General features: G+C 48.2%; 2 protein-coding genes and 1 long non-coding RNA gene across 4 annotated transcripts in view; 1 reads left to right on the forward strand and 2 right to left on the reverse strand.

The window, feature by feature from the left end:
• The window catches only part of HNRNPAB (heterogeneous nuclear ribonucleoprotein A/B), an 18937-nt gene extending 10118 nt beyond the window's left edge, over nucleotides 1–8819 (reverse strand). Inside the window, exon 1 of one of the 2 annotated variants that reach the window (XM_045821973.1) lies at nucleotides 8765–8819. The gene's annotated coding sequence lies outside the window, so the exon portion shown is untranslated. Of the gene's footprint in view, nucleotides 1–8760 lie in introns of both variants that reach the window. The other variant, XM_045821967.1, reaches the window with a different exon arrangement.
• A 1722-nt stretch (nucleotides 8820–10541) lies between these two features.
• On the reverse strand, nucleotides 10542–17673 carry LOC123806237. Its single transcript, XR_006783472.1, has 3 exons — nucleotides 17544–17673; nucleotides 11382–11529; nucleotides 10542–10587 (listed from the first exon to the last, which is right to left on the reverse strand). It is a non-coding gene; the product is annotated as an uncharacterized LOC123806237 (long non-coding RNA).
• A 301-nt stretch (nucleotides 17674–17974) lies between these two features.
• NHP2 (NHP2 ribonucleoprotein) lies at nucleotides 17975–21683 on the forward strand. The gene is made up of 4 exons (XM_045821936.1): nucleotides 17975–18196; nucleotides 18277–18346; nucleotides 20564–20669; nucleotides 21332–21683. Exons 1-4 carry the CDS (start codon nucleotides 18037–18039, stop codon nucleotides 21455–21457), a joined length of 462 nt encoding a protein of 153 aa, XP_045677892.1. The 5' UTR covers nucleotides 17975–18036; the 3' UTR covers nucleotides 21458–21683.
• The last annotated feature ends 604 nt before the right edge of the window (nucleotides 21684–22287 follow it).

Genomic DNA, 22287 nt, shown 5'->3' on the forward strand with positions numbered 1-22287 from the left:
GATTAGCACCGCGTTTATACTTTTGGTTGCTTTAAAAAAATTCGCTTAATTCACTTATTTTTGCTGAAATTTAGTTTTTAAGAAAAATATACCACTAACAGGAAATCATCGTGGGGGGGGGCGGTCTCTGTTTCTTATATACAAAACCCCTTAATATTATCTCCTTGGCACCAAATTCGAAAGGCCTGCATAATCTGTGATTCCATATGTGGGTGAAGAGTCCCAAATGGACCTAGATCACAACCTCGGAAGCCTGAGGATTACCAATAGCAATGGGACACAAGTAGCTGACAGTTTCCCTGCGAGATTCCTGCAGCCAGGCCCAGTGTGGTGGGCTAGGCAGTCTACTTTCTCATCTGGTCTCCTAACAGCCCTGTTAAAAGAGGTACCATCACCAATTTGTAAATGAGGACACCGAAGTCCAGAGCCTGGGGCCAAAGTGTACTCCCTTATCCAACCAGCCAAGGAGTTGCCGTGAGAATGAAAAATGTGACAATTTTACAATCGCAAAAAATAATCGACATTAGAAAATCTGAAGATTTGGCTACACAGCACTGCACTCTCCCCAAGGTATCAATCAACTAGAGCTGGGGCACCAACCCCTACACGATCAAATGCCCTCTGCTTCAACTACAAGGCCCACCTGACCACTTCAGGCTAGGTTTCAACACGAATTGACATATATCCATAAAACCTTAGTCATGTATTGATCTGCCAGTAAGGCTTGCAGTGAAATCCAGAACCCCACAATGAAGACAATTCAAGTGATTACCTAAGTTCAAAGTTAAATAGTCTAAATGTAGTCACAGGACCTAACTCCTGGGGACACAAATTCACTTAATCTGTCCTTGTTCACGCGGATTCCTTTAGCACAACTTGGGAAACACTTTTAATGACATGTCAAGTTCGAGGATAACAACATTCAGACCATGTTTCACAGCTTGCAAAATGCTCTCACCAACATGGCTTGATTGGGGCTTCAAAATAATTTGTGTGTACTTATCCATAATTTATACAGGAAAATGCTGAAATCACACATCTAAAACTGGTCACAAAGCCAGCACTTCCAACTCCACATTGTTTCCAGGGTTCTTGGCTGGTATAGGCCAAGGGGTCTCCGAGCTCCTGAGTAACTTGGTCTGAATTAGATCCTGTGTCAGATTTAATTATTCTGAAGCTCAAATGAAGTAATGGCTCAGTAAACACTTTATAAACTACAAAGGACTGCAGACCAGTGTGGGGTAAGTTTTGGCCCAGAATGTTTTTATATTGCATCCAGGGGTGTTTCTGACAGAGGCAGGGCCCTGGGATGTTGCAAACACCAGAAAGTCCCTTTGACACAAAGATCTCCACTCTTGTTACTGGGTCCCAGCTATAGACCTAGGGGACAGGGCATCTTCCATGACAATGAGGTTCTCGAATCAGCAAGGAACCCAACTACCACTGAAAGTCACTTAAGAGGCCCAGAGAATGTCCAGTACAGTCCCCTGGTTTTGAGCATTCAGGCTGTAGGGCAATAAATGTGTAAGAACGTGTACAACCATCAGCCTAGCATAAAGAGGACAGGCACAAAATGCACTTTCAAAGTTTTAAAATTACATGAATTGATTTTTCTCACTTTTGGCTGAGCCTACAAGGTGAAAGCTGCAGGAGTTAACTACAAACATGCTGTGATGGTGGTGGCCAGCTCCCACCTCGGCCACTTCCCACTCAGCTCCACGAGCTCCAGCTCCCCCACTTCAGGGCTGACTCTGGCTCCAGCCAGAGGAAACTTTCTAAAACTGTCACACACTGTGTGAAAACCCTGGCTGGCTTCCCGCTGCTCTGAGAATGAAATCCTAACCCTGAATACCAGTGAAACAGTTGGCAATGATGGAAATCCACCCCCAGCTCGGCTGGACCCCCTTGCTGTGTGGTCTGTGAGTGGAAGGGTCACTCTGGGCCTGGTCAGTGGAGGCCAGGGCCTCCCCCAGACCTCCCTTCCCCTGGAGACCATATGTTCTGATGGCACAGCTACATTATGAAGAGCTGTTCAGCCCATGTCACACTTGACATGAACGAGAAAGGAATCTGCTAAGATATGGGGTTTGTCTCTAATTGCAGCCTCGCCAAGCCTGACCGTTCCACATGGCTTGTGAGGCCTGGCTGGGCCACCCCCCCACCCACCCCCTCCCCGCCCCCCGCTGCAGCTTATGCCCACACTTCACTCCAGCTGTGCTGATTCCTTTTATTTCCTGGAACTCAACTGTACCCTTTTGCCTCTAGAGGTGCCTTTTCACCTGCTGTTCCCTCTACCTAGAATGCTCTTTCCCACGTTTCATTTGCCTACTCTACAGATCTGTTGTAGGTTGAACTGTGTAGCCCCTCAAAAATATGTTCAAGTCCTAACTCCTGGAGCCTGTGCATATGACCTTACTTGGCAAGAGGGTCTTTGCAGATGTAATGAACACGAGGTCAATCTGGAGTAGGGTGGGCTCTTAGACTAGCACCTTCTAGGAAGAGAAGACACCCAGAGCCTTGTATATACAAGGAGAACATCATGCAATAACGGAGGCAGAGACTGGAATGTAGATGCATCTACAAGCCCAGTGTCCTAGTCAATTCGGCCTGTTCTTACAGATTACCCTAGACTGGGTGGCTTAAGCAACAAACATTTACCTCTCACAGTTCTGGAGGCTGGGAAGTCCTCAAGGCACTGGCAGATCTGGTGTCTGGTGAGGACTTGTTTCCTGGTTTGCAGATGGCCATCTTTTCACCGTGTCCTCACTTGGCAGTCAGGGAAGAGAAGGGAGCTCTCCCTGGCCTCCGCTCACACTCACCAATCCCATCACGAGGCCCCTACACCCATGACCTCATCTAAACCTAATTGCCTCCCAAAGGCCCCACCTCCAAATACCATTACCTTGGGGATTAGAGTTTTAACATACAAATTTAAGGGGACATAGTCCATAGCACCAGCAAACATCAAGGAACACCAGAACACCAGAAGCTAGGAGGGAGACAAGGAACAGATTCTCCCCTAGAGCCTGCAGAGGGAGCACGGGACCCGGCTGACACCTTGATGTTGGACTTCTGGCCTCCAGAACTGTGAGACAATCAACTTCTGTGGTTGTATACCACCCATCTGGTGGTGCTTTGTTACGGCAGCCCTAGTGGACTAGTATAACATCCATCAGATTTCCACTTCCTCCAAAAGTTCTCGGTGATACACCAAGGAACTGCCCCTCTAAGAGTGTAGATCACACAATACTGACACAGGCCAATGAGATCCTGCACCGGGTCTGTCCCCTTTACCCCGATGCCTCCAGCAGGCACCTCAACACCTGAAGAATGAATAAAAGATCCCTTCACCTAGGGTTACAAACTGGTTCCTTATGGGCCAAACCTGACTCAGAGGTGCTTGCTTGACCCACCATGTTTTCAACATCTTAAATTATTTGCCAACATTTATGAAGTATGATAAAAAAATGTTCTATTTCCCACAATGGAATACTACACAGCAGAAAAGAAAGAAGGAGCTCCTACCCTTTGCAACAGCATGGATGGATCTGGAGAGCATTATGCTAAGTGAAATAAGCCAGGCAGTGAAAGACAAATACCATATGATCTCACCTATAAGTGGAACCTAATCAACAAAACAAGCAAGCAAGCAAAATATAACCAGAGACATAAAAATAAAGAACAAACTGAGAGTGACCAGAGGGGAGGGGGGAGAGGACAATGGGGGAAAAGGGGGCAGGGTCATCAAGGAACATGTATAAAGGACCCGTGGACAAAGCCAAAGGGGTGGGAGGTGGGAATGGTTGGGGTGGCGGGGGAGTAATGGGGTGAAAATGGAGACAACTGTACTTGAACAATAAAAAAAAGAGAGAAAAATGTTCTATTTCCACTTACTTTTGGAAAATTGTTAAATGACACAGTCCCACTTGTCCACACGAGCTGGTGTGGCAAGTGCCACCCTGCTCAGCCCAGCCCCCACAAGGTCTTACCATCTTACTTCTGGGCCCCTAAACTCATTTTCATTGATGGAAAACATCTGAGGTATCAGTCCTGAACTAGGCCTCTATGAAGCTCAGCTTCTTCATTTTAAACACGAATGACAACACCCGCCTCTGCCCTGAGGCAGGGATCGGAGAAGGTGTGCCAAGTGGCTGGCAGGTCGCAGGTAGAAATGAGAGCCGCTGGGACAACTACCAACGGTAACCATAGAAGCATCCAAGGGAAGACTCCTCCCCTACCGAGCTCCCCTATGTGTCTCAAATCAACCCTCAAAACAGACCTGGAAGTTCTGGAGAAGCTCTACCAGCTGGTGGGCCCCCACCCCAAGGTCACATTCTTGTGACAGCCGCTTATGCCAAGTTTGAGTCTCAAAGGCAGCCTCTGCCCAACAGAGGCAAATCAGAGAACCCAGGACACCCTTCTGGAATCAGACTCAACTGAATGTGCTTCAGGCACAGACCTAACGCTCCCAGTCTCCTCAGGAGCCCACTAGGCTGCCGACACTGGCCACAGCACAGATAGGTGCCGTCTGCCTTCATGTCACAATCCCCTTCAGAGCTTTTAAAACTTCACATTCCTAGGCCCCTGGGGCTGGCCTCTCACTGTTATAAAGCATTCTGGGCACTGGGCACTGGCGGAGGAGCAGATTTAGGACCCACTTCTGCACACCAGGTGGCAGAAAAGGCTGTAAAACAAATGCCCAGCTCCCCTCTGAGAGGCAGCAGTGCCCCTCAAGTTTCAGCCCTGGAGACTCTTCAGGTTGTGGGTTAGGATCTCAGTTTATAGTTCCACAAGCCCATGCTTCACTAATTTATTCACACCCATCCACACCGCTCAGGACAGACTGTTTCCTGAGCTCTAAGCCCTCAGGCATAACTATCGCTACTGAATTGCCATCATCAAGGCACCTCAATCTCAGCTTGTCCCAAGAGCCCAGACCCTCTGCCAGGGTTCATGGCCACAGAGAATGAATGCCTCAACCATCTAGCCACTTGTGCCAGCCAGAACGTGGGTGGGTCAGCTCTCTCCCTCACCTCCCCTATTCAACCTGCCATCTAAGCCAGACTGTGCCTTCATTATTCTGCCCTCAGGTTGGGACAACATGAGTATCAGCCAGGGTGGCACCAAACGGATCTAAACACTGTAGAAGATTATTCCTTAAAGATACCAGTACATGGTGGGTGTTCAAGCCAGAGAGGTGGCTGTCCTCCACGTGGTCATTTCAGGACCCACCTTGTGGCTCCACCATCCCCTTGGCCTTGTCATATGCACACAGCTGGCAGAGGAAACGTGTGGGGAGGAACTAGTGTGGGAGTATTGATGGCCCAGGCCTGGAAGGGGCATACTCCACTTCCACTCACACTGGCAAGAACGCTGTCGTGTGGCCTCGCCTTACTACAAGGGACACTAAGAAATGAGCTCAGCCCTGGCCGGGTTGGAGCATTATCTCGTACACCAAAAGGTTGCAGGTTCAATATCTGGTCAGGACACATACCCAGGTTACAGGTTTGGTCCCTGGCCAGAGCATGTGCAGGAGGCAACTGATCAATGTTTCTCTCTCTCTCTTTCTCAAAAATCAATAAACATATCCTCGGGTGAGGATTTAAAAAAAAGAAAAAGCCCTGGCTGGTGTGGCTCAGTGGATTGAGTGCTGGCCTGTGAACCAAAGGGTCACCAGTTCGATACCCAGTCAGGGCACATGCCTGGGTTGCAGGCAGAGTCCCCAGTGAAAGGGCACATGGGATGCAGCCATACTTTGATGTTTCTCTCCCTCTCTTTCTTCCTCCCTTCCCCTCTCTCTAAAAATAAATAAATAAAATCTTAAAAAATAAAATGAAAAATAAAAAAATTTTTTAAAGACAGAAGAAAATGGGCTTAGCTGCTTGCAGAGGAAGGCAAAGACAAATTGTGTGCCAAGGCTTCACCGCAATAGGCTTTCAACTACTGTGTGTTAATGACACCGAAGGGAGACACTGGAGGAAAGCTTTCCTTCAGCCAGCCAGCCTTTCAGGGCACGTCACCAAGCGCCTGTCCTGGATAACCCACTGGCCCCACCATCAGAGGCCTGCCCTGGACCTGAACCGGCTTGCCAAATGGTGAGATGAATGTTCTATCAGGGGGGCCAGGAGGACAGGGACCTGTGAGAGGCACTGGACCCAGCTGTAGAGGTAGATGGGAAGGATAAGCCTTCCCACAGGACAGACAGGCACCTGGGCTGCCCTGACTGACTGGGGGCTCTCCAGTCAGAGATGGGGGAGAAGGGGGACAGGCGGAGAAGGCATAGACTGTTCAGGGAACTGTAAGTAGCCCCACATGACAGAGGAGCTGAGACGGTGTTGCTGGGCCAGGGCTTTACACGCCAACAACAAGGAGTTCCTTTTATTCACAGGAAACAGGAAGTCAGTGAATACTGGGGCAGCGACAGTCCAGCAGTGGGGATGGAAAAGAAGGTCAATGAGAGACACTAAGGAGGGGGAGTGGGCAGAACAGCATCCATGTGTGGCTATGACCCCCACTCCATGCATGGGGCAAGATGGGCAGTAAGGCTGGAAAGTTGGACCAGAACCACCAGGTGAAGGGCTTGAATGCCAGGCCTGGCAAGGAAAGTGGGGCAAGTGGTAGGCAAACAGCGTCTGCCTCCCTCAAGGAGAAAACCATCCCACTGAGGGTGACAACCTCCTCACTTCCTGGTCACAACCGCCTCCAGCAGTAGTCTATTTCATCCCAGTCTTCTAGTACATTAGTCCCTAATGGCTAGAAAAGGATCAAGAGATGATCACTTTCAAAGGTCAAGTTCAAACCCCTCATTAACAGAGAGGGAAACCAAAGGTCAGAGAAGGGGAGTGTTTTAGTCCATTCAAGCTGCTGTAACAAAATACTATAAAAACTGGGAAGCTTATAAACAAACACTACTTCTCACAGTTCTGGAGCCTGGAAAGTCCAAGATCAAGGCATCGACAGGCTTGGTTTCTGGTAAGAGCCTACTTCCGGGTTCATACACAACTGTCTTCTCTCAGTGTCAGAAGAGGTGAGGGTGCTGGCTAGGGTCCCTTTTATATGAGCACTAGTCCCATTCATGAGGGCTCCATCCTCATGACCTAATCATCTCCCAGAGGCCCCCCTCCAAATACCTGCTCCCCCCAAGCTTCAGTCCCAAGCTGGGCTATACAACTGAAATACGATGTAAGCCAGAAATGCAAACACATGTATAGTTTAACATTTTCTCATAAAGTATTAGACAATTAACAAAAAGGTCAAAACAAACAGGTGAGCCCTGACTGGTGTGGCTCAGTTGGTTGGGCATTGTCCCGCAAAGTGAAAGGTCACCAGTTCACCTGGTCAGGGCACATTCTGGCATCCTGGGTTACAGGTTCGATCCCCAAATGGGGCACATACAAGAGGCAACTGATAGATGTTTCTCTCTCACACTGACATTTCTCCCCCTTTCTCCCTCCCTCCCCCTCTCTAAAAATAAATAAAAATCGTTTTAAAAAACAGATGAATTAATTTTAATAAAATATTTAGTGCAATCTATCCAAAATATTAAAATTTCAACATGTAATCAACATAGAAAATTATTTTACTTGGTTTTTTTTGCACTGTCTTTGAAATCTATCGTAGACTTTATACTTATAGCACATCCAATTTGGGCCAGATACCTTTCAAGGGCTCAGTAGCCAATGTGGTCAGTGGCCACTGCCTTGGACAGCAGAGTTTGCCAGGGGTTGGCAAACTATGGCCCATGGCCCAGATCTGGCCAGTTGCCTGATTGTGTATGACCCTTGAACAAAAACAGGTTTTTATATTTTAGATGGTTTTTTAAAATCAAAAGTATTTCATGACACATAAGTCCTATGAAATTCAAGTTTAGTGTCCTTAAAATAAAGTTTTTAATTCTGTCAATAAAAATGTATAGAATGTTTTATCTTTTCCTTTTTATTGAATTTATTGGGGCGACACTAAGTAACACAATCATGCAGGTTTCGGGGGCACCATTCCCCAACACATCATCTGCACACTGTACTGTATGCTCACCACCCCAAGTCAAGCCTCCTTCCACCACCATTTATCCCCGCCCCAATGCCCTCCTCCCCCTGCCCTCACCTCCTTTGTTTTATCTCTTCTTGTATTATGTACTTACCTACATAATACCCTCGATTTCGCCTCTTGGCTCACAAAGCGGAAAATACTATCTGATCCTGTGTAGGGAAAGTTCCCTGGCCCTGTTCTAGACCATTCAGCTGCCGCCTAACCTCCAATACAGGAGCTCCAGATTGGCTTTAGAATCAAGAGGCTCAGCTCAAGTCCCGGCTGACCCGCGTCCCAACTCTGAGTCTTAGAACAAGGCATTTCCCCTTTTTGAGCCTCAATGTTCTTCATTGAAAAATCAGGCCAGCACTGAAATGGGTATAAAGACGATGAAAACCGAGCACAGGTCTTGAGTCGTTCACTCATTGACCCTTTGCCATCGTCCCTGGATCTACACCTCTGGCAGCAACCGCCCATCGAGCCCGCCTCCCTCGCCCCTCCCCCCGCACCGCGCCGGACTCAGTACACTTCCCGTGGCCTGCCCACCGGTCGCCTTCTCCCAGCGTCCTGGGCAATCTCCGCCTCCCTTGGCCGGAGCCCCACATCCGTGGCTTCCGGATCATTATGGCAGCGCAAACCTCCATTTGCCTGGAATAACCTCCTCCCTCCCTCACCAAATCCTGTTTCCTGCAAAAGAAGCCCCCGCCGCTCCAACAGTGCCCTGGGACTCACCGACCTCAGGCTCCTAGCGCAGCACTTCCGGCACGCCCGCTGGGCGAACTGCGCATGCTCGAGGCTCCCGTCCTCCAGGTAAGGACCAATCCCAGGCTAGGTCGGGCCATCCGGTGGACACTGGGAGGCCCCAACGGATACTTCCGACTGGGCCTACTGAGGCTTGGGTCGGATTTCCAGGTCCCGTCCTCTTTTTCTCCTGGACCCCCGTGGCAAACACCTTACCAGTGCCGACCTCTTACACCTTAATCCTGCCTGCTCCCTGACTCAGAGCCTCCTCCCAGGCACACCCGCTCCCACCTCTCCTAGTCCTGCGACTTCTGCTTTTCCGGAAGCAGCACCAGTCACCACCAGCGGTGTCCAAACTTTTGGCTCTCTGGGCCACACGTTAAATACACAGACGCTAATGAAAACTAAATGATGAACAAAAGAAAAGAAAAGGTTTCAAGTAAATTTACGATTCTGTGTTGGGCCGCATTCATACCCATCCCCGACGGGTTGGACACCCTAGTGCGCTCTAGCACCAGGCCCACCCATTTTCCTTTGTCACCTCCTGTCAGTAAATCTTTTCCTGGTGAGGAGATGTTCCTTCTAAAATTGACCTTCTGGAACAGACAAATTCATGGATAGGTGAGGGAATTAAAAAGTCCGAATAGGTAGTTACAGGATAGTCATGAGGGTGTAAAGTACAATATGGGAAATGGAGTAGCCAAAAAACTTACCCACGAAACCCACAGACATCAACAATGTTGTAGGGATGGTCTGAGGGAGTGGGGGTTGCTGGATGGAGGGGGGCATGGGAGGAAGAATCAGGACAACATAACAGCATAATCAACAAAATATAATTAAAATAAAATAAAATTGACCTTCTTCTGGCTACCAGGTCAGTACTTCCAGCAATGAAGAACAATATATAAGAATTTAACTTCTGGCCCATACCAGCGTAGCCCATGAGTCATCCTGCAAAGCAAAAGGTCACTGGTTGGATTCCCAGTTGGGGCACACACCTGGGTTTCAGGTTGGGTCCCTGGCTGGAGCATGTACAAGAGGAAAGAGACGGATGTTTCTCTCACATCCATGTTTCTCTCCTTCTCTTTCTCCCTCCCTCACCCTCTCTAAAAATAAATAAATAAAATCTTTTTTTTAAGAATTTAATTGTTGCCAACAAGTACTCTTATCCCCAGTTAATCTACCTCCACCTTGCCAAAAAGGTGAAAACTGGCCCTGGCTGGGCAGCTCAGTTGGTTGGAGCATCATCCTGTGTACCAAAAAGTTTGCAGCTTTGGTCCCGGGTCAGAGCACATACCTAGGTTTTGGGTTCAGACCCAAGTCGGGGCCCCTATGAGATGGAATGGCTCAATGTTTCTCTCTCACATCAATGCCCCCCATTCCCTCTCTCTCTCCCTTTCTCTCTCTGTCTAAAATCAATAAAAATATATTCTCAGGTGAGGATTTTTTAAAAAATAAGTAAAAACTGGCCTTCTCCTGGGGGTGGGGGGGGGTAATGGACTTTAAGATATGACCCAAGGTAGAGCAACTTCCTCATGCCAGTCACCAGATTTTCCTTCTGCATTCTAGCCACTTCTTCTTGGGGTTTTCCCCTCACCTTTTCATTGACATACCATAAAAATCCATGCACTCAGCCCTGGCTGGTATAGCTCAGTGGATTGAGTGCTGGCCTGTGAACTAAAGGGTTGCTGGTTCAGTTCCCAGTCTAGGGCACTTGCCTGGGTTGCTGGCCAGGTCCAGGTCCCCAGTTGGGAGTGTGTGAGAAGTAACCACACATTGATGTTTCTCTCCTTCGCTTTCTCCTTCCCTTCTCCCTCTCTAAAAATAAATAAATAACATCTTTTTAAAAAGCTAAAGTTAAAAGTAAATAAGTAAAATCTTTATGTGACCTTATGTGGAAATAGGGTCTTTGCAAATATAGCCAGGTTAAGATGAGGTCACGGGAGTGGGTCCTAATGCAGTGTGACGGCAGTGTTTATATAAAGGAAAAAATGCCAGGTGAAGACAGAGACTCACAGAAAGAAAGTCACGGGACAACGAAGCACAGAAGGAGGTGTCTAAGGAACACCAGGGATTGCCAGCCACACCCAACGCAAGGGGAGAGGCCCGGGGACAGATTCTCCCCTGGAGCCTGCACACAAAGCACAGCCTGCTGACACCTTGATTTCAGACCTCCATCCTCCAGAACTGTGAGACAATCAGTGTGTGTTCTAAGCCACCCAGTTTACAGGACTTTCTGAGGGAAGCCTTAGAGATGTGCTTGTTGGGACAAATGAACATATCTCCCCACCCCCACCAACCTGTGGTCATGAGGGAAAGGAGAAGGGAAGCAGGCCTGCTGGTCAGTGGAGAGGTTCAGGGCAGGAACACAGATAGAGCCCCTGACACCCCCCTCATGTTCCTACCTGCCCCACTCTGTTCTGTACAGTGAGGATACCCACACGCACATGTACCCGTGCCCCAAGCCAAATATCCATGCCCCTCTCGCCCACTCACCCACACCTTGGCTACCCTTCAGACCTCTGAAGAGCAGATGGGGGTGAGGGCTGGGCAGGCTCTGGTCATGGACTCAATTCCTGCACCTGGAAGATTAGGGGCAGGGGGATATGTACCCTTGGTCTTGCAGATTCCTCATTCTGGTCCTCTAAAGCTCAGGCTCAGGGTGCTGCCCTGGGGCTTGGCCTGGAGCCTCCATGTCCAGCATTGCCCATCAGCAGCCAGGGCCTTTCCTGGTAGCAGCGTCTCACTCAATTCTCATCCCTGTTTAAAGGTGAAAACACCAAACACAGTAAAACCAAAGCATGGTAAAGTGAAACAATCTGTCCTCAGGTGAGAAGAAAAACATGTTTTAAATTGTGGTCTGTTTGACTCCCAGACCTCTCCTCTTCCCACCATAGCCTGCTTTTCCCAAGACTTGATTTAAATCGGTAAACTGCCAAACCCTTACTAGACATTAAAAATTGTTGAACAGAGCAGATGTTAAAAAGCAAACACTACTGCCATCAAAGCAATTTAGTACTAGAGAAAGATGAGACAGCCTGGAAAAAGACCCAAACACAAATTAGAATCTAGTATACAACAGTGGCATTTTATTCTTTTTATTTATTTTTTTAATTTTGAGAGTATGTTTATTAAAGTAGGGGACAGTGAAACAAGGAAGCATCTAAGATAGAAGCAGCAACAGGAAAGAGCTCAGGCCTAGCTCTCCAGAAACGTTACACAGGAAAGAAGTGAGCCTGGTGGGGCTGCTGTCAACTCACTGGGAAGTCAGAGAAAAGGGGCCCTGGGGACAGGTTCAGGGGGTCAGCCCAAAGCAAGCTGTCGCTGCCCATTGCTCCCCTGGATGCAAGTCTCATGAGGTCCCTTAGAGTTTAGGAGATGCACGCCTGAGAGGGAAGAATCACTTGGGTGTGCTCCCAGCAGGGAGTGTGCCCCAACAGAGGCATTTTTATTTATTTATTTATTTTTTAGAGTGAGGAAGGGTGAAGGGGAGAGAGAAAGCGAGAGCAAGAGACATTGATTTGTCATTCCATTTATTTATGCATTCATTGGCTGATTCTTGTATGTGCCCTGACTGGGCACCACACCCACAACCTTGGCATAGTGGGACAAAACTCTAACCAGCTGAGCTACTTGGCCAGGACCCCAACAGAAGCATTTTAAATGAATGGATAGAAAGAGAAAGAATTCAGTAAGTGGCAGCAGGACAGTGGCTAGCCATCTGGAGGAAGGTCAAGCTCACCTTTTGGAGCTCTGGGGCCCTACCTTGCTCCTACGGCCACATTGAACCTGAAGGATCAAAAATTTCCATATAAACAATGAAAGCACGCAGGCACTCAAAAAGTTTCCTTCAAGTAGCAAAAACTTTTCTAAAGCAGTAAGAGACAACTCTATTAGAATAGAGTAGAGATTAGAATAAAACAGGGAATTAACAGGAAAAAAACCCCACAAGTGACCTGTCAAAACATGAAATATCCAGTTTCCTTCCGAACTAAAGAGACGTAAATGAGAACAAGACACCACTTCTCCCTCCTGGGTCGCCACCCCTCCTCACCCTGTGACAGGTTGACAAAACCTGGGCTCGGCAAGTGATGGAGAGACACCACTCGAGCAGCTGTCCGTCACAACTCTGTGGAGGACAAGTGGACAATACTGCACATGTCATAATTATACATGTTAGGAACTTGTCTCTGGATAGACTCACAAAAGTACCAAAGATATTGTACAATACTCATTGAAAACTTACTTAAAGTAGTAAACACACTAAAAACAAACTAAACTCTATCAGTAGGGGCTATCTAAATAAATTATGGACAGTCATACAATGTGATATGACAAAGGCATTAAAAGATTTATCTCCATGATGGAAATCGAAAATTTTCCCAAGATATATATTGATAAGTGGAAATAAATGTCCAGAAGAGTATATTATATTATTTAATATACTTAATGTATATAAATACATATATAAATACATATATGCCCATGTACACAAAAAAACTAATAGTGACTACCTCTGGTGAGCTCCAATGGGGGAAATAGAGGTTGGGGAGGAAGGATATATAACTTTTTGCTTTATATTCTTATGTACTATCTGAAAAAAAATTAACATAAACATTATCACCTTTAAAATAATAAATTTTAAGATCCAAAGCCAAAACTCTGATCCTAAAAATGCGCATTTTCCTGAAGTGCCACACTGCCCTTTCTAAGCACACAGCTTTACATAGTGAGGTGTGTCCCAAGCAGCAGGCCCAAGGAGGGTTCCGTCCACCACTTAATGGTCCCTCTGTCCTTAAACTCTGCCCAAATCTGGACATTTATTTCTGAGGAGACACCAGTTGCTGCTAAGAAAACCAGGCAGGCACGTAGGGAAGATCAGCTTGGCTAATACTGGCCACACTGATACTGGTGTCAGTATTACAACTACTGGTGTCATACTAATCTGTTTAAGGAATTAAACAGATGTCCAATAAATTACATAAACTACATATAATTTTATTTTTCTCTTTTATTTGAACTTCAGCTCCTAGAGTAAGCATCTAGCTTGGTGAAAGTCAACTCTAAAACTCATCCTCAATCAAAAAATGTGCAAAGGATCTGAACAGACATTTCTCCAAAGTTATGCAAAGAACCAATAGACACAGGAAGGGTTGTTCAGCATCATTAGCTATCAGGGAAATGCAAACCAAAACCAGAATGAACACACTACTCTGCACCCACTCGGATTACTGTACAGTAATGAAAAAGTCAGGTAACAGCAAGTGCTGGTGAGAATGTGCAGAAACTGGAACCTTTGTGCACTGCTGGTAGAAACAGAAACGGTGCATCTACTCTGAACAAACAGCCTGGCAGCTCCCCCAAAAGGTAAACATAATGTTACCATTTCACGTAGCAATTCTACTTCAAGGTGCATACCCAAGAGAATGGAGAGGGAGGGTATGCCCATATGAAAACTCCTATGACTGTGAATGTTCACAGCAGCACTATTCACAAGAGCCAAAGGCTGGAAACAGCCCAAATGTCCATCAGCAAATGAACGGATAAAACGTGGTACGTCCATACGCCAGAATGTCAGGCAGTAGTGGGGTGCTGACACAGGCTACAACATGGATGAATCTTGAAGACATTATGTTGAGTGAAAGAAGCCAGATGTGAAAGGCCACATACTATATGACTCCACTTCTATAAAATGTCCCAAACAGGGACATCCATACAGACAGAAAGCAGATCGGTGGTGGGTGACTCAGGCCTATGGAAGGTTAGGTGGTTAGAGAGTGATAGCTAAAGGAGTTCTTTCTGAACTGATGAAAATGGCCTAAAATTGATCTTGGTGATGGCTGCAAATTCAGTTAATACACTAAAACCACTGAACTGTACACTTCAGTTTTCTTTTTTTCTTTGTTTTGAATTGTATACTTTAAAAGGGCAAATTACATGGTATGTGAATTATATCTCAACTTAAAAAAAAATCATCCTCCCCAATTTAAAAAAAATAGGACCTTAGTCCATCTAAATCTAACTTTCTCACTTTATAGACTAGGCACTGAAGCCCAGAGAGACTAAATGACTTGTCCAAAGCCATTTGTCATATAGATCCCTGGTCTACTGTCCACTGACCATTATGTTCTTGCCTACTCTACAATTCTTCAAGTGAGCTCCAGTGGCTATTTGAACAAAATCAGTAAAGTCACATAAATCACCTTGGACCTGGCACAACAGTGTAGTTTACTGTGAATATATTTGTTCTTGCTACTTCATTGTCACAAAAAACTGACACGACGTGGCCAGGCCAAGGTTTCTGCACTTTCACTATCCAGCCATGTTACATGATCTTTGAGCTAAGGTCAAACACCAAATTTACAGGGCTGAGCACAGGCTTGGAAACGAGCAGGCCTGGGCTCAAATCCAGCTTTGTGTGAACTGGATGGAGTTATGGACCTTTAGAAGCCTCAGAAAATACTGAAGGTATTCTTTGTGAGCATAGGAAGAGATGTTACATGTAACATGCTTGGCACATAAACATTATTCCTTCTACATAAGAACTAAGAGGCCTGCAAATGAGGCCTTAGAAAGGGCAGTCATACACATTTGCTTGACTTGGATTTCCTGGAAGAAATTCTCTGCTGGACAGATTTCTGACTGCCACATGCACACATCTGGCAGCACCTCTTCCCTTTGCGGCCTGGATACATTGTCATCTGTTCTACAGTCCTGGAACTGTTCACAAGAACACCCCCCAGAAAGAGGAACAGAAAAGCACCCTGCAGCAGACCCCTGCCCGCTATGTGCTCAGAGGTACTTGTCCTCCCAGAGAAGGACAGAACGGCCATGGCAGGACTCAGAGGAGGAAGGAGAAGGATAGGGTTTGGGGCGAGTAGTCAGGCAAAACTGACAGTAACCATGGTCAGTCCTAAAGCTGGTCCTAAACAGCAGGAAGGGCTGTCTTGGCTCAAAAAATCCCAACATGGCCCTGGCCAGGTGCCTGGGATGGTGGAGCATCAACCCATACACCAGAAAGTTGCAGGTTCAATTCCTAGTCAGGGCACACACCTAGGCTGTAGGAAGCAACCAACCAACGTTTCTCTCTCTCATAAATCTCTCTCTCTCTCTCTCTCTCTCTCTCTCTCTCTCAAACCAATAATAAAATATCCTTCGATGAGGATTTTTTTTAATTCTAAAGTGAAAACATTTAAAAGGTCGATTTTTGCCCTGGCTGGTGTAGCTTGGTCAGTTGGATCCTCATCCTGTAGACCTTCTGGTCATGGGGTTTGATTCCTGTCAGGGCACATGCCTGGGTTTCTGGTTACATCCCTGATCAAGGTGTGTAGAAGGCAACCAATCAACCTTTCTCTCTTTCTGTCTCCTCCTTCCTTCCCCTTTCTCTAAAAGCAATGAAAAAATGTCATTGGGGTGAGGATTGAAAAAAAAAAAAAGGTCAGTTTTGGGTTACATGGTGCATACAAACTGTATTTACTTTCAAGTTATTTTTTATTGTTTATATAACATATTTTCATTGTTCAATTGATCTATTTTCCTTTTTGTGAAATTAGATGGGATCTAAGGTTAGGATGAATTGTATCCTAATTTTTCTTATTAAAATAGTTAATTTGCCCTGGCTGGTGTAGCTCAGTGGATTGAGTGCCGGCCTGCGAACCAAAGGGTCATGGGTTCCATTCCCAGTCAGGGCCCATGCCTGGGTTGCCAACCAGATCCCCAGTTGGGGGTGCACAAGAGACAGCTACACATTGATGTTTCTCTCCCTCTCTCTCTCCCTTCCTCTCTCTAAAATAAATAAAGACATCTTTAAAAAATACGAAATTTTATTTTATTTTTTAAGGGGGTGAGGGAGAGGGAAACATCACTGTGTGGTTGCCTCTCGCGCGCCCCCTCCTGGGGACCTGGCCCGCGAACAGGCGATCCTTTGGTTCACAGGCCCGCGCTCAATCCATACTAAACACCAGCCAGGGCTAACATACTAAATTTTAAAAACCTACAGGTATTTAGTTTTTTATTTAATCACTGGTTACAGGGTTACAAGGTCAATTTTTAAGGTGGCTTGACTGACCTGCGATCCCACGAACACCTGCACACTTCTGAAGTTTCAAATATAGGCCTGCTCCACCACAATGGCAGGGCTTCTACCCCATAATCAAAGGCAAATAATTTGTAGCAATTACCTAATTAATTTCCATGCAGTGTTCTAAGACAACGGGAGAACTAAGTGGGAGATATTAAGATCCGCCCCAGCCTAGGCCAGCTTGTCTCCCAGGTGTCGCTGTCCGCTAATCCTTTACACTAACTGCAAACCCGAGGCCGACTCGGAGCTGTCCCCACGCCACCCCGGAAGGCGGGCCCTACGGTGTCCATGCAGGTTTCCTCTTCACTGCACATGGTGTCCTCCGTGTGTGAGGCCAGGCGGCAGTGGGCAGTACGAGGAGTGAAGGTTAGGGGGAGGTCGGGGTGGGGGAGGCACTGTAATTTTAGATACGGTTGTCACCAGGGGCTCTCTCCTGTGGGCAACATGTGGGTAGAACTCTGCGGCAAAAAGGGAGCGAGCCCCTGCCTCTCTGGGGAAAGGTGGTCCAGACCGAGGCGCTGGGCGAGCGGGGTGTCCATCACGTGCCAGGGAAGAGAAAGTAGAGTATCAGAAATAGTGAGAGGACGGAGGAAGCCGTTAGCAGCGCCAGGCTTCACCTGAACCGTGGCACCCGGGGCACACCACCCAGGACCAGCTCAGCTCCCGGGACCTAACCACGCTGCGCACTGTCTACCTGAGGAGGCAGATTCTAAGGCGACGTGCAATCGCATTGGGCAGACTTCGCATACTAGCTCCCAAGTCGCAGAACCGAAGGTTCTTAGAAGGATCCCGTCCGCTTAGAACTGCCTCCTCCTCCTGCTCCCCAGGGCGTCCGCACAAGCACCAGGCAGAGTAGGTTCCCAGGTCCCTCCCCTGCTTCTCGCTTCCCGCAGGCCCCGCCCCCTCAGGGCCCCGCCCCTAGCCTCGGATTCCCTCGGGGCGTGTGGTGAGCGGCCCGAACCCCGCCCCGCTTCTCAGTGGAGGGACTGACCCCGCCCCTGTGGCCGAGACTCCGCCCCTATCTTCGTACCTAAAGAGCTGAGAGTCAACGATTGGTCTGAGTCCGAGGCCTCGTTTCCTAATTGGTTGTGGTGCTCCACCGCCTTAACTAGAGCGGATCCGGAAGTGATTCCAGGAGCGCGGGCCGCGTGGGTCACCTGCTGTGAGTCGGAACCGCGGCCGCTGAGATGACCAAAATAAAGGGAGATCCCGAGGGGCACGAGGCTCAGGCGGAGGCGTCCTCTGGGGAGCGCACTTACCACGAGCTGCTGGTGAACCTGAACCCCATCGCACAGCCTCTGGCTTCTCGTCGCCTCACTCGGAAGCTCTACAAATGCATCAAGAAAGGTCCGGCGGGCGCTGCGGTGGCCCGTGGGAACGTGGGTGGCGGGACGAGGCCCCCTGAACTAATCCTTTTATCGTTGCAGCCGCGAAGCAGAGGCATGTTCGGCGTGGGGTGAAGGAGGTTCAGAAGTTTGTCAACAAAGGCGAGAAAGGGTAAGAACACCCTCCCGCTGGATTTTGCATTTTAAACGGCAATGAAAGTATTCCTACTATTTATTTTATTTAAGGATTTTACTTATTTTTAGAGAGAGGGAGAAAGAGAGGGAGAGAAACATCGATGTGTGGTTGCCTCTGGAGCGCCCCCCGCACTGGGGACCTGGCAGGCAACCCAGGCTTGTGCCCTGACTGGGAATCGAACCAGCGACTCTTTGGTTCACAGGCCGGCATTCAGTCCACTGAGCCACATCAGCCAGGGCAGTATTCCTGCTATTTAGTAGGTGCTCAGTAAAAGTGCGTTGATTCTATTAGAAAATAATCAAGTAGTCAGTAAATTACCTTCACTACGGTGAATCAATACGTCACTTCACTTACCCTAGCTCAAAAGGACACCACGGGGAAAATTAATTCCAGGGGAAGCAAATCGAATGAGCCACCTTCATTCATTCAGCTATTTCAGTGTCAGTTCTATTAGGTACTGTGCCATGGGAAGACAATTAATCAAATGTCACACAAAAAATGTCAAGTTGTGACCGCTAACTATGAAGGAAAAGTAAAAAGTATAGGATGCAGTGAGAGACTCCATTACCCTACATCTTTCTTTTCTGGCATTGATCAGAATCTGAAATTCACTTGCATCTTTATTTCTTGTATCTCCCACTTAGGCCAGACGGTAGGCTCTTTGATAAAGTCTCTCTCCGCTTTATCCTCAGAAGTGTCTGGTACCTTGTGGGTTTTCAAGAGGTAGATTGCTGGGGAGATTTGATGCTCGATGGGGAGTCTTACCTAGGCCAGGGTAGTTAAGATCTGAAGATGGAGGGAGTGGTTTGGAGGGAAGGAACTCTGCCAGAAGAAAGTAGGTCCCAGGGCAGGAGAGGGTGCTAGTGGGCAGAAGTGCTATCTTCTCGGGGGGTTTTGTGAGCCAGGGTAAGTGTTTGTATTCAGAGCTTTGGGAGGGCACTGAGGATTAAAGCCAGGGAGTGTGAACTTTGGAAAGGATCAGAGGCTCAGGAGTAGACAGGGACACTGAAATAGGCTACTGTAGTCTGGAAGAGGTGAGGGTGATTTTGTTTAGGTTGGAAATGGAGAGAATTAAAGTGGTTGTATCTGAGAGGACTTTTGGACATGGAGTGAGGGGATGCGGACTTCAGCTGGACGGACAGGAGGCCCTCTCACTGAGATAGTGAACAGTGGAGGGGGCTGGGTTTGTGTTTGATTTTAGACAATTTGAGGTACCTTTTAGACTTGTGACCCCTCTCCCTAGCAGAGCTGTTCAATAGGCAAATGGCCAGATGGGCTGCAAGCTTGGAAGAGAGAGGGCCAAGCTGGAGAGAATAGATCTGGGAGTTATCAGCATATAGATGGGACTTGATGACATGGCCATGGATGGGCTCAGCAAGAAGGTACTGAGAGGACAGTTGGGCACCAGCATTTAAAAGCTACTCAAAGAATAGGAGCCTGCAGAGGAGGAGGGTCCAAGAGGCAAGAGGAAAACTAGGAGAGTATGGACCTAGGAGCTCTCTCCAAATGTTTGCATCTCACTCCTGGAGAACAGACTCTTCCTTCTGTGTCTTCAGGGCTCCAGAGGCCCTTGCCAGAGCCCTGGAACCTTGCCAGCTAGGAACCCTAGCTGAAGATCCTCTGGCAAGTCTTCACTGGTTCCCTGTCACTTTTGGGACTGAGCCCATGCTTCTTAGCCTGGCACTCAAGGCCCTTAGATGTGGCCCCTGCCAATCTCTCTGGTCTTGTCTGACCATTTCTCCATCCTGGATTCCCAAGCCATCCAGGCTGCCATTAGCCAGCCTCTGTGTATCTGGTGCCATTCTGGTTCTCCTCCTTAAATGCTTTCCCCACCCACCACCCTCCAGGGCCTTCCAGACAGTCATTATTCAGCTGTCTCTTCAGGTGTGGCCTCCTGGTTCCCTTCTGACTCTCCAAAGACAATTGAGCTCTTGTTCCTTGGAGTCCCTGCTATACTTCATTTGCTCCAGTGCAATACCACTTTGTCACACTCAGTGGCATTTGTTGCCAAGAAATAGAGATCACCTCCCCAGAGGAACCCAGTCACCAAACAAATTTGCTACATTTTCAGAGGCCAAGCGACCCACATTAATAGCTGGGCTCTTTGAGAGCAGGAACCATCTTACCTGGGTCTGTACCCCAAAGGCCAAAGAGGGAATGAGCAGCTAGAAATGACTGTTTCTGCCATTTCAGGATCATGGTTCTGGCAGGAGACACATTGCCCATTGAGGTATACTGCCACCTCCCGGTTATGTGTGAGGACCGAAATCTGCCCTACGTCTATATCCCCTCTAAGACGGTAAGGAGTGCTAGAGCCCTGATCCCAGTCAGCACTGGAGGAGAGGGTCCAGGATGGGGTCTGCAGCAGCCACTGCAGCCACAGTGGAAAGTGTGTGAGCTTAATATGGGCTGTGTGGATTCTTGGTTCTGCTGCTTCCTGGGTGGGGGACTGCTGGCAAATTACCTCAGCACCTCTATTTCCTTCTTGTAAAATGGGAATCCCCTCCTCTGCAGCCTGTGAGAATGAAACAAGGTTTATGTGGACGTGCTTTGTCAGCTAACATGCTGCACCTGTCTTAGTCCTGCTAGGTGGGTGCAGTACTCAGAGGGGGTGTTTTATAGGGACCTGGCTCCTCCGTGTGTAGCAGGAGCTAGGTCTGGGACACAGGGAGTGGGTGATGGTAGGAACCTGGAAAGGATGGGCCCTAAGGGGACAGCCCCTGGTGGGCTGGGGCCCTTCCACGGTTACTGTGTGGAAATGCAGGCCCAGTATCGTTGGACCATTTGAAAGTTTGCTGACTTTAAATAATGGCAACCAATTTGAAATGTTTTTAAATATTAAATAGTTGTTGACCAAACAGCACGTTTGTCAGACAGATGAGAACCATGGGTCATCAGTATGTCACCCCTGGCATACAGGTGTGTGGCTTTTTTCCAAACAGCTTGTCTTTCTCTGTGCAGGACCTGGGTGCAGCCACAGGCTCCAAGCGCCCCACCTGTGTGATTATGGTCAGGCCCCACGAGGAGTACCAGGAGGCATATGACGAGTGCCTGGAGGAGGTGCAAGCCCTGCCCCCACCCATCTGAAGGCCTTGGGCAGCAGCCTGGGCACCTGCTCCAGAAGCTGTTGGGCTGGCAGGGGGCCAGCTGGCCGCCTTCCTCCTGTGCACATTCAGTGTCTCCCAGCCTCCCGAAGCACATTTTCCTACACAACTCTGACAGCATCTCCCTCAGTGCTGTTTCCTGTTGAGTTTCCTGGCACTCAGTTCCAAGAATGAGGTGTGAAGGGAAGTAAATGCTGACTAAACTGTGATGAGCCTGTGGGTGTTTTAAAGCAGAAGCTGCTGGTGGGGCCATGGAATTGGTGGGCAGGGAAGACTGGAGCAGCCTTTCTCGCCCGAGGACCTGAAGGACTTGACGGGTGTTCAGTACTGACGCCTGGGTGCCAGGGCTGGTGCTAGACTCAAGCTGAGAACAGCCTTGGCTGCCACCCCCAAGCCTTCACCTCCCACTCCCGGAGCAGGGGGGAGCTGCAGGGTAAGACAGCTGAGCCCAGACCACTGCATGGAAGCCTGCAGCCTCTGGTGGGGACACCCCAGTCTTTGAGCCTTGAGTGCCACTGGGAGCTTATGGAAGCAATTTGCCCACCCACACAGGGCATTTGAAATAGGAGTGTGAAGCTAAATGCAAAATCCCAGGCCCTCTCTCTGACTTGGCATAATGGCCCTGGTAATCCAGTCACTTCCGATGTTTTAGGCTTCGGGTATTTTCCAACTCTCAAGGCCAGCACAGGGTTCACTGCACAAAGTGGGCAGGCTTTGGGCACCCTGGAGTAAACCAGAAAGAGCTTGGGCTTATCCTGGTTTAAACCCCCAAGTTCTCCCTGACAAACCGTGAGCCCTGTGGTACAAGTCATT

The sequence above is a fragment of the Phyllostomus hastatus genome, unplaced genomic scaffold, assembly GCF_019186645.2.
Source record: "Phyllostomus hastatus isolate PE091 unplaced genomic scaffold, TTU_PhHast_1.1 phas_contig_150, whole genome shotgun sequence".
NCBI lineage: Eukaryota > Metazoa > Chordata > Mammalia > Chiroptera > Phyllostomidae > Phyllostomus > Phyllostomus hastatus.

What these genes read in the sequence shown, in the direction of transcription:
- NHP2 (XM_045821936.1), top strand. Translation starts at nt 18,037, where the DNA reads ATGACCAAAATAAAGGGAGATCCCGAGGGGCACGAGGCTCAGGCGGAG. An exon ending in GTCAACAAAGGCGAGAAAGG is followed by an intron (nt 18,347 to 20,563) that starts GTAAGAACACCC and finishes CTGCCATTTCAG; the next exon opens with GATCATGGTTCTGGCAGGAG. An exon ending in TCTATATCCCCTCTAAGACG is followed by an intron (nt 20,670 to 21,331) that starts GTAAGGAGTGCT and finishes TTCTCTGTGCAG; the next exon opens with GACCTGGGTGCAGCCACAGG.